The 12,421-nt window shown below is 40.0% G+C and overlaps 1 protein-coding gene across 1 annotated transcript in view; it reads left to right on the top strand.

Annotated features, from left to right (window-relative positions):
- Nucleotides 1-12,421, top strand: part of UGGT2 (UDP-glucose glycoprotein glucosyltransferase 2) — a 281,123-nt gene that overhangs the window by 173,847 nt on the left and 94,855 nt on the right. The window contains 3 exon segments of the mRNA XM_030201370.1: nucleotides 2,040-2,171; nucleotides 6,876-7,003; nucleotides 7,892-7,987. Coding sequence (XP_030057230.1) covers nucleotides 2,040-2,171; nucleotides 6,876-7,003; nucleotides 7,892-7,987 — 356 coding nt within the window.

Raw genomic sequence — 12,421 nt, forward strand, 5'->3', positions numbered from 1 at the left:
CCCTCTCTGTCCCACCCCCGCGTCAATACGTGATGACGAGGGCGGGACAGAGAGGGAAACTGCGCCGCCGAGGTTGATACCGCTCCCCCCCACCCACCCACCCGAGGTCGCCGCTACCGTTACCCCCCACACACACACACACACCCGGCCCGGGCCCTCTCTCGCTACTAAACTTACACATCCATTCGCCGGAACGCAGCACGCACATCAGCTGAGCTGCCGTCGGCCTTCCTTCCCTGCCTGTGTCCCGCCCTCGCTGACGTTACGTCACAGGAGGGCAGGACACAGGCAGAGAAGGAAGGGCCGACGGCAGCTCAGCTGATGTGCGTGCTGCGTTCCGGCGAATGGATGTGTAAGTTTAGTAGCGGAGAGAGAGAGGGCCCGGGCCGGGTGGAGGGATGGCGGCGGCGACGACTCCGGGGGGGGAGGGGAACGGTAGCGGTGGCGACCTCACGGGGGGGGGGGAGGGGGAAGGAAGGAAAACAAACCCCAATACCAGCCCATTTTTACGGGCTCAACGGCTAGTTCAGGTAATAATTAGTTGTTTGAGATATGGTTGTTCTTTGTGAGGGTTTGTTTAAATAGGAGCGATTTGAGGATTTTGCGGAATCTAGTATATTCCTGTACATTTCTCATTTTGGGTGGTAAGGAGTTCCATTTGGATCCTAGGTAAGTGAAGTCCGTATAGTGGACAGTTTTGTAGATCACTTTTTTGCAATTTGGGAGGTGTGTTCTGAGATAGTTTCTTGCCTCATATTTAGCGTTTCTTTGAGCTAAGTTTATTAATGGTACAATATAGTCTGGAGCTGTGCCATTTAGGATTTGAAAGATAAAGGTACATAATTTGAAGTTGATTCTCAGTTTGATGGGAAGCTCTGTATGCCTTCTCCAGCGATGTTTCACTGTGTGGGTGCAAAGATGTGAGCATTTTCGGTTGCTGGTCCTTTGCTATGTAATGGTTTGCGTGGGCGTTTAAGATTGTGTGATAATGTTCAGCATTTTAAACAAGTCTTGAAGACTCACTATTTTTTAAAGGCTGTTCTAGAAAAATGAAGTGTATTCAAATAATTGTTTTACAGCTAATTGGGTTGATGTATTGATTGTTGCTGATTTTTGCTTTACTTTGTTTTGCTTTTGTTACATTTGTACCCCGCGCTTTCCCACTCATGGCAGGCTCAATGCGGCTTACATGGGGCAATGGAGGGTTAAGTGACTTGCCCAGAGTCACAAGGAGCTGCCTGTGCCTGAAGTGGGAATCGAACTCAGTTCCTCAGTTCCCCAGGACCAAAGTCCACCACCCTAACCACTAGGCCACTCCGCCAATATTCCCATATGGAGTTCAATGCAACTTACATCAAGAAAAGAAGAGCAGTACATTCTTCAGAGTTACATTGTGAAATTTACAACAAGGGAGAGAGGGGGATCTAATATCATGTAACATACTAATTACTGGTAATCATTGATGATTGTACATTTTGTAAGACATGTCTTTCAAATAGATAGGCTTTCAGCTGTTTGCGGAAAGATCTAAAATGAGTTATGGTCCTTATCTGGATAGGTAGATTGTTGCAATATTTTGCGGATAGGTAAGGCAAAGTCAGTTCAGATAATGATCTGAATCATATGCCTTTGGGGGAAGGGAATGACAGATCCAAGAAATTGCTGGCCAATCTTCTATTCCTAGGATTAGCTCTTCAGTATTTTATGTTTTTATTGATACTATATATCCACATTGGGTAAAGGTGGGATACAAATAAAATAAATAAATAAATACTAAATAGGAAACAGTAAGGGCTCCCCCAGTAAATGGCCCCACGCCAGTGCCTTTGCTTAGCGTACAGCCATTTCCTTCCCCTTCAAAGAAAAAGGCTTTTTTCCCCCGGTGGTTAAAGGTGGCCTCAGCATGCACCAAACCAATGCACCGATGCCACCGCAGGGCTCCTTTTACCACCGCTTGGTAAAAAGAGCCCTAAGTCCTTTAGACTGTGTATATGTGTAAGATTTTAATTACCTACCTGCTTTTTGTTCTTTCACTTTAGGGAATGAATGATGATGCTTTTGAAAAGAAATATAATACCATGGGGTTGGATATTTTTCACACTCACCAGCTGTTCTGCCATGAAGTTCTCAAACTTCTCCCTGGGCAAATGGCTGTTGTCAGCAATGGTCGAGTAAGTATGATATTTTGGCATTGTCTTATAAACTTATAACACTGCATTTAGATAGTAAATAGTATCCATGCATCAGTGATAGCTTCTGAAGCAAATCAGTGGATGAATAGCTACAAGAGAAGGCACTGAAGTGTTGATCTAATGTCATGAATAACAGAGGAGAAACAGAATAGTTTTCTATCCTTTGTTCTGTTATCCTAGTGTTAATAGTCAATTCAGATATAAATGGCAGTTCCTTTCTTTGTTCACTGATGTAATTACTGCATCACAAAAGGGATAATGGATGCTATTACCTTGGCAATAAAGCATGTTATGTTATCTTTTTGCTTAAGACTGACCTGTTTACTGTTTATTACGACTTATTATACTGCTTATTCTGACCAGCAGATTTGCAGATTTACAAACTAATAACAAGATACACAAAAGGAGGAATATAAAGGAATGCAGCTGGATAACAGGACAGTAAGATTCCAAGCACACAACAGCTAACATAACATAATTGACAGACTCCCCTTCTGTTGTGAAGTCAAGATTTATTCAGTTACAAATATGGGGAAAGTAACATTTCACAATTAAGTGGCAGTCTTGATCACTAGACCACAAAAATATACGGGTCCTTTTACGAAGCTGCAGCAAAATGGGGCCTGTGCTGGCGTCGGTGCGTGTGTTTGACGTACGCTGAGGCCCCCTTTTACCACAATGGATAAAAAGGAGGTGTTTCTTTTATTTTTAAAGAAATGGCCGTAAGGCAAGTGAATAGAACAATCCAAGTTAGTAATGTAGAATATCACATCATAGTGCCTCACAGCCATTTCCGGTCTGTACATGATACATTTACATAGTAACATAGTAGATGACGGCAGAAAAAGACCTGCATGGTCCATCCAGTCTGCCCAAGACAAACTCATATGTGTATACCTTACCTTGAATTTGTACCTGTCCTTTTCAGGGCACAGACCGTATAAGTCTGCCCAGCAGTGTTTCCCGCCTCCCAACCACCAGTCCCGCCTCCCATCATCGGCTCTGGTACAGACTGTATAAGTCTGCCCTCCCCTATCCTAGCCTCCCAACCACCAACCCCTCTTCCCCCCACCTGCTCCGCCACCCAATTTCAGCTAAGCTTCTGAGGATCCATTCCTTATGCACAGGATTCCTTTATGCATATCCCACGCATGTTTGAACTCCGTTACCGTTTTCATCTCCACCACCTCCCACGGGAGGGCATTCCAAGCGTCCACCACCCTCTCCGTGAAAAAATACTTCCTGACATCTTTCCTGAGTCTGCCCCCCTTCAATCTCATTTCATGTCCTCTCGTTCTACCGCCTTCCCATCTCCGGAAAAGATTCGTTTGCGGATTAATACCTTTCAAATATTTGAACGTCTGTATCATATCACCCCTGTTCCTCCTTTCCTCCAGGGTATACATGTTCAGGTCAGCAAGTCTCTCTTCATACGTCTTGGAACGCAAATCCCATACCATCCTCGTAGCTTTTCTTTGCACCGCTTCCATTTTTGCGGGTATGTTGTAAAATGCATTAAATTGTTTTCTCTATTTATTCCCATGTTCTAAACTTGTGGATCTCTGGAGAAATTTTGGTTAATTTAAGTGAAATAATAGATAAAATTATTTTTATTCACCATTCATATTTTTGCATTCACTGTTGTGAATTTAACGTGTTTTCTTACACAAGATAATGTCTATTAAACATAATAATGTTCTATGAATAAAAATAATAATTATTTGTTTATCTGGATTTTGCTCACACCTCTTTTTTCAGTAGTAGCTCAAGGTGAGTTACATTCAGGTACACTGTAATAATGAATATAGAAGTGATTGATTATTTAGCATCTAATACCGTGGTTTGTTTGCCATTAAGTGATAGTTATTGCAGCGTTCCTTTTTGTCACAGCAGACCAGCCCAGCCACTTGTTTGTACTGTCCTGCCAGCAGGTGGAGACTGAGAACTGATGTGCTACCCTCCTGCCCATTCAGTTTTTCTCAGTCTTCTGCAGGTGTTGGCTTTATTTCCATTTCTCTGGCCAATTGTATTGGATGAAATAAAGAATGCTGCTGCCTGCAGGGGTTTTCTGGCTTTCTTAAAAAATAGATTGTAGGGCTGTAACACCTGGGAGGAGCCTAAGGTCCATCCCATCCAACTGACCCATTTCTTAAGGGGTTAGGCTTTTCTTGGGAAAACCATGAGTGCCCAAACTTAATTGCTGTTCTACAGACAGTTTGACTAGCAGTTGCCAGTACCATTGTTTCTTTGGTGTTTGTTTATTTACCCAGAGCATGTCCGAGTACATCTTTGCCAGATAAGTGGTCTACCGTATTAATGATTATTTTTAAAGTGATGTGAACGTACAACATTCAAAGTGGAATAGATAGATTATGAAAGAACTTTATCAAAAAAATTGGAGGTTTTTCTGACTTGTGAAGAAGTTCCTCAGTGAAATTGTGCATATCTTGCACTGATAACTGAGCGTGTGATGTCTGTTTTAACACTCAGTGGAATAAAGTAAATCTACTTACTTGTAATTTTATGTTTTTATGTTTATCATATTGCAAGTATAACATTCATTGTTTTTTTGTTTTAAGTTTCATCCATCCAGTACCACTGCTTAGGCCTTATTTGGGCTACAGTTTAATAGATTGTAGGCTCTGTCAAGCAGAGGTTGTCTCTTACGAGTTTCTGTACAGCACTGTGTACCTCTAGAAGCACTATAGAAATGATAAGTAGTGATAGTAGGGAGTGAAACATGTGAGAGTCTGCCGTGTTGCTCAGCATATGAGAAAGACAATGGCTCTGGGACCAGTGTAACAACAGAACAGGGAGATCCAATGATCTTGCTCCACCCCAGCAAATCAAAGGAGGCTGAGCAAGTTTGAAGACCCCCCCACCCCCAGCCTATCACCCTTGCATGCTGCGGCGGGTAGGTAGGAAGCTATAGTGGGGACAGACAAAAAGGAAGAAGTTGTTGGGGCTGAAAAGGAGCTAGGAAGAGAGAAAGCAGTTGCAATTGGTACTGAATTCTGGAGGAGGTTGGAATGAACAGGATTGCTAGCCCAGAGGGGGGGGGGGGGGGGGATTTTCAGTGTTAATTTGTCATGTGCTGTTTAATTTATGTAACATACTCTGATAAGCTAAGGGGAAAAGGAGTATTGCAGTTCAATCTCGGTCCTCTGTTTTCATGCCTCTTATCTTTATATCCTTTGGCTAAAATGAGCACAGCTGAGTACTATATCAGTCAGCATTAGATACACCCACATAATGGTTTCTCAAGCTCTAAATCTTTGACCTCAGATGCAGCTTATGAGAGTTTAGAGACTTGCAACTTTCTAAATTGTGTTGTCATAAGCTTGGATATGTTGGGGATAAGATAGAATTAAGTTGCTCCGACCATGATTGCAATTTTTTTTTATATAATATGCGTATACCCTCTTAGTTCCAGTGATTTTAAAAGCTCTTGAAAATATTAGAATCAACAGAGTTAGGATAATATAAATGCCACCTGGCAAAGGCACTGTTAATACACTTCAAGTACCAGCATATTAGAAGATATTTTTATTTCATCTCTGTGTCTGTATTCAGAGATCCCATATTCCACCATGGTTTTGAGAACCTGTTTTTAGCATGATGGTTTCTGCAAGGCAAAAAAAAAGATGGAAATATGTCCTCATTTTTGTTTTCTTAGTGTGCCCTCTTTTAGAGTAAATTACATGGTTCAGACAGAGCTTTATGCCTGCTGAACTTAAAAAAAAAATCATTTCTTTCCCTAAAGCCTCTATTCCAACTATCCTGAATTTTATCATGCCAGGTCCATAAGAGGCTATGGTATTCACATAAGAATATAGATGACAGCAGTCACCTCTTAGAAGTTGGCAGTTTTTCAGTAGCTAACCATATGTTGTGAGATTTCATAATGCAGTATCCCGTATGCAACCTGTGTTTAAAATTTTGCCCCAGAGTTATTCAGCCACAATAGTTAGCATTGATTTATAGTTACCAGGATAGTACCAGAGTGATCAGAATAGATTTTCAGGGCATTATCAGGATAATGCTTCTGAAAATCCAGGTATTGCCATAGTGAGTGGCATTTATCCGGATTAGAACCACTCCTACCAGAGGATTAGAACCACTCCTACCAGAATAAGTGAATTACTAGTCCTTGTTTATTTTTCATTATATACAGCAATGTCCAAAAGTTTTGGCACCCCTGGTCAAATTGTATGTTTCAGTTAATTAGTGAACAGAAGCTGACACAACTTTTACATGGTACAACTGAATGCGTAACCTCTTTCTGCAAATTTTAATGTGGTTACTGTTTGTTTGCTGATTCTAACAGATTGAAAATGGTAAAATAGTGAATCTAACAGGTAGGTTTATTTAGACAGCCTTCTAGTTTTCATTACTACTTTAAATGTGGCCCAAAAAGCTTGGTGATTGTTAGTCATCAGTTGCTACTGTGAAGATAATTCTTTTTACACTAACAGAATCTCATGATGAACTTATGTAACTGATCTTCAGTGCTTAATCATTTTATCTTTTTATTTTTGCCAACATAGAGCAAAAGAAAGTGATAGACGCAAGTATTTCTCATAATGCAAAATTAACTTTTTGGAGGGTAATATAAAGGTATGAGATAAGCATATGAAGATACAAAACTAACACTATTTAACAAATATTTTTCTTTGTTTTAAGATCATTGGTCCTATTGAAGAAAATGAATTCCACATTGAAGATTTAGACTTACTGGAACAGGTTACATTCACTACCTCAGCAGAGAAGATTAAAGCCATTGTTAAAAAAATGGGGATTGATTCTAAGCGGTAAATATTTGGCTACACAAATCTTATTTCCCAAACTACTGTGCAACTGTATATGACTAGGTCATATTGTACTACCAAGGTTTTACAATTTATAAGCATTTTGAAATAGCACAAATTTGTGTGTGTGATGAATTTTTGTGGAGTTCACAAATGTTTTAATTGCCTTTTTTATATTTTGAAAGGATAGACACATTGAGCACAAAAACATCTAGCAAATGGCCATTTTTGAAACAAAAAGTTGGACTTTTTTTTTGTTTGAAAATGGCCATCTTTGCTACTGTATTTTTGGATTTATGTCATATTGAAAATGCCCTTCTATGTTTGTAATATATATATTCTCTGCAGTGTCTTCTAGAGAATTTCTCTTAACATATTTCCAGTCTAATACTTAAGCCTGCCAAAGCACTGACCCAGGCATTCCAGGAATAAGTGTATTGTTTGCTCTCTACACCAGTTATCTAGGAGGCCAAGTATATTGCTCTTCCTTACCTAGGACCTTCAGTAAATTTGTTTTTACTTGTTATAAATTTTTATTTTAATGCTTATGATTGATATTAGGCTACCTAAACATAGATGTAATGCTTACTTTTTATATTGCATTTATTTCTTTAATACCATTTATAAGAAATCATTCTGCCGTAATCTCAAAAGTATTAAAACAAAGCTTACTGAATAAGTATATTTTGTTAAGATATGCTAATCTGATTGAGGAGAGTACACAGTTTTTCTGATTGGTTTGTGTTGTAGGTTAGCTGAATGGTACCACATAGACAAGGTTGGCTTCTGCACCGATAACATTCTTTTTCTGTTTACCAAAAATTTTCATTTTTAATTTGTTACAAGAGTGTGAAAAATAAGTTTATACATTTGCATTTTTTATTGTTTTAGTGGAAGTGATTTGGTTATGAAGGTGGATGCTCTCTTGTCTTCCATGCTTAAAGGAGAATCTAGAAAAGATATCAAGTTTTTGAAGGAGCAGCACAGGTATGTGTAACTACTATCTATCTATCTTTATTTATTTATTTACCACCTTTCTGAAGAAATTCGCTCAAGGCAATGTACAGCAAGAATAAGTCAAACATAAGCAATAGACAATTACAGCAGTAAAAATATTCAAACAACAATACAAAGTATGGCATAGTATGCCTACATTACAATGCCAACACAATACACAATAATATTTGCATATAGATGCAAAATTTGTGACCAATTTTAAAGTCAAAAGTCAGCCAGGTGACCTTTACATGAGTCTACTGTTGTGTCCAGCATTTCCTTTCCCTTCTCTACCCACTCACGCCTGTTCCAGCATCTCTCCCTCCCTCCCTCACCCCCCCACCCCCCCGGATATACTGCCTCATCTTTTGTGGTCTCCTCCAATCCCTTGGGCAGCAGCCGGCAGCAGATTCTCCTCCCTTCTTTCCCTGTGCAGTCGCTTTCCCCCCCATACCTCTTCGTGGCGTTCCAATTCTGTTTCTTCACTGGTGTGGATCCTTCCTGTGCAGGCCCGCGCTTTATCATGCTGCCGTATTCCTGATGAGGAAATTCATCGTACAAGCTCCTTTAATTCATTTCCTGTCAGTCAGAGGGTGGGACACTTGAGTGCACAGTAAATGAGATGCTGGAACATGGGGTGGGGGGGATGATAAAGGATGGGGAGGTCCTGGCCATGCGACCTAAACATGAGTCGTCAGATGGGGGTGAAAAGGATGAAAGTTAAAATGCAACTTACATTTGAAGCCGACCTATATACAAGTGTCTGTGGTAAAGAGCCATCTGCAGGAATTTTAAGACAATAGATATAGTTTTGATCAGCCTAGAGGTTAAAATGAAGACTCATTTGAGGTTCTGTGCTCTTCAGAATGGTTGGTTTTATGCTACTGTACTAAACTCAACTACTTGGGAAAGTTTTTTTTAATTATTTTTTCTTTATTTCCCTTTTTAAACAAATATTCCAAGTAAAAAATTGTACAGAATATTAGACACCACCCAAAATACCTCTTGAAGAAGAAAACAATAAATACAAACACCACCTGAAATTAAACATGACCAAAACCGAGCTTCTCATTTTTCCCCCCAAACCCACCTCCCCGCTCCCCTCGTTTTCTATTTCTGTTGATGGCTCTCTCATTCTCCCTGTCTCTTCAGCTCGTAACCTTGGGGTCATCTTTGACTCCTCTCTCTCCTTCTCTACTCATATCCAGCAGATCGCCAAGACCTGTCGTTTCTTTCTTTACAACATCTGTAAAATCTGCCCCTTTCTTTCTGAACACTCTACCAAAACCCTCATCCACACCTTGTCACCTCTCGTTTAGACTACTGTTATCTGCTTCTTGCTGGCCTCCCACTTAGTCACCTCTCCCCTCTCCAGTCGGTTCAAAACTCTGCTGCCCGTCTCATCTTCCGCCAGGGTCGCTTTACTCATACTACCCCTCTCCTCAAGTCGCTTCACTGGCTCCCTATCCATTTTCGCATCCTGTTTAAACTTCTTCTACTAACCTATAAATGTATTCACTCTGCTGCTCCCCAGTATCTCTCCACACTCGTCCTTCCCTACTCCCCTTCTCGTGCGCTCTGATCCATGGATAAATCCTTCTTATCTGTTCCCTTCTCCACTACTGCCAACTCCAGACTTCGCGCTTTCTATCTCGCTTCACCCTACGCCTGGAATAAACTTCCTGAGCCCCTACGTCTTGCCCCATCCTTGACCATCTTTAAATCTTCAACATTGCTTTTGACTTGTAACCACTTGTACCTCTCGCTTCTACCTACCCTCCTCTCCTCTTTCCTCTACACATTAATTGATTTGCTTACTTTATTATTTTTGTTTATTAGATTGTAAGCTCTTTGAGCAGGGACTGTCTTTCTTCTATGTTTGTGCAGCGCTGCATACGTTTTGTAGCGCTATATAAATGCTAAATAGTAGTAGTAGTCCACTAATTTGAAGGGAAGCAAGAAATTATTGATTAACAGGAAAACAAGTGTTTTATATATTTACTAACACTTCTAAAGGAATTAACCTTAGGGTGGATTTAAAATAAAAATTAAGGCAAGATGGCTAATGCAATCATGTTCGAGGGTCCTCTGAATGGGTAGAACAGCCCTGACCAGTAGCCACAAACTTATTACTTAAAAACCTAGTCAACTGAGAGTTGAATAAATATATATATATGTGTGTGTGACTGATATTTAATTACACATTTACATGGAAATTTCAAGAAAAACATGCCTCCTAATGCCAAAACCCTAGGACACATTAGAAGAAGCTGACGTATGTGTTTTTGTGTAGGCTTTACAAGATCAAGAAATAATTGAACCTTTAAAATACAAAAGGTGAAAGTTACATTGTTTAAAGTAAAATTTTAACAACCAGTCCCTATCATAGTCCAGAGTCAGTGTTACTAGAAGAATGGAAGGTATAGCAACATCTTCCCTGGAAGATTCCAAAAAATCTGTCAGGTCCAAACTATCCTGAGATATGGGGATAAAACATCAGCCTCTTCACTTCTTTCTTTCCTCCTAGCAGTCGGCAAGTAAACAAACTCTGAAGACCTATCTCTTCAACAAGGCATACTGCAATGACCCATATTAGGAAATGCAATACAAGACAACACCTCACTTGATATCCAAATGTTTTCTCCTTATGCTTATTGTTTAGTTCTTGTAGATCATCTATATTCTATCATACAAATTGCATCTTTACCCTGAAATGATGTGCTATTAATTTATCTCTTTAATCTACCAGGTCATCGATATTCTTTAGGAAATGTCAATTGTCTCTTTTACCCTGTAATGACGATCCATTATGTCATTTATTTAATCGATTATGTCATCCTGTTCTTCTATTTAATGTCAATTGTACCTTTCTACTCTGGAGTGGCAAATGCCATGAAGGAAAATTGTAAGCCACATTGAGCCTGCAAATAGGTGGGAAAATGTGGGCTACAAATGCAGCAAATAAATAAATAAATAAAGCTTTCCAACATTATAGGACTTTGTTCTATAAAGGTTATGATCCTAAATTTATGAACATAATTTATGCTCCTAAATTACAAACGTACCCTATGCTCCAAAATAGATTATGCTCCTAATTTAGGAGCATAAATTATGCCCATAAATTAGAAGCATAAATTTTAGCAGCATAAATTTAGGAGCTTAACCTTTATAGAATAATGCCCATAGTGTTTAAATATTTCCTCAGCAGATATTCCTGGAATTCTGGGGAAATTAATCAAACGAAGATTTCTTCTATGAATAAATTCTCAGTTTTAAATTCCAAACTGGTATTACCCTTGGATAACGAAACAGAAAGACTTCTCAAAGATTTACACTCACTTTCCAAAGACTGTATGGATTGTACTACAGATAACTGGAACTCCTGGGAGTCCATTATTCCAAATCTGTAAATCTGATGATTAGAAGCCATCTGAGTAGTAATAGTGTGGCCCAAAGCTACAGTGATCATCCATATCTCTTCTAAAGTAGAAACTGTTGGTCTTACTGGGGGAAAGGTAGCTACAGGTATGGTCTGGGCTTCTAGTACTCACGACAGAGGTTTAAACCCCTTTTTCGCTGCAGTCGCTCCTAGTTTTCTTGAGCCCCCACCTTTGTGTACACGTCCTTCTACGCTCTGGCCACTTAGTTGTTCATCTGCTGCACTTGCAGGAATCACAACTGCAACCTGCACTACAGATGGACCTGTTGCATCAGGGCTCGAGACAGCTCCGGTGACAACCCTTTTCCTCTGACCAGCTGGATCCTGTGGTGGCTTTCACAGCTCAGGGGTCAGCGTCACACTGTTGCATCCTGGGCAGATGACATAACAGCAAAATCCTCCATTCTAGTCTGCAAGAAACGAGGAGTAGAGATAACAGCCGCCAAAGCTGCTGGGGTAACTTTCCCCGCAGCGTTTCTTAGGCATACTGAAGAGAATAAGGAGGTGCAATATTCATGTCCAAACTCTAAGGCACCATCTTGCCCCCCCCCCCCCCCCCCCTTACTATCCGGTACTTGGGAAGGTTTATGAAGCACAAAAGAGTGATAAACAATGGCCACATTTCAACTTTGACATACCAGATACAAAGCCTATGAATTTCACACTAGTTCTCTCAAAGAGAAAAGATAAGCATACTTTCTTTGAAAATTAGCCAAGGAAAAAGTATACCTGAAGATTTACATCTGCTTTTCTGGCAAAAACATTGTACATAGTTTTGAAAATAAAAATGTGCATGCATGGTTGCCTGTCTCATCCTAACCCAGCCCAGGAATGGCTCCACAAAAATAGGTATGAAAGTGCACGTGTTGTGAAATAAATTGCTTAGCTTTCTCATCAGCTGGGATGGGCAGTTTTCAAAATACATTTTACCTGAGTAAATAGGATTTTATAACCCACTCTTTCAAACTGAGTTCATACAGAGTGAA

Source organism: Microcaecilia unicolor, chromosome 4, assembly GCF_901765095.1.
Source record: "Microcaecilia unicolor chromosome 4, aMicUni1.1, whole genome shotgun sequence".
In the NCBI taxonomy this organism is placed as follows: domain Eukaryota; kingdom Metazoa; phylum Chordata; class Amphibia; order Gymnophiona; family Siphonopidae; genus Microcaecilia; species Microcaecilia unicolor.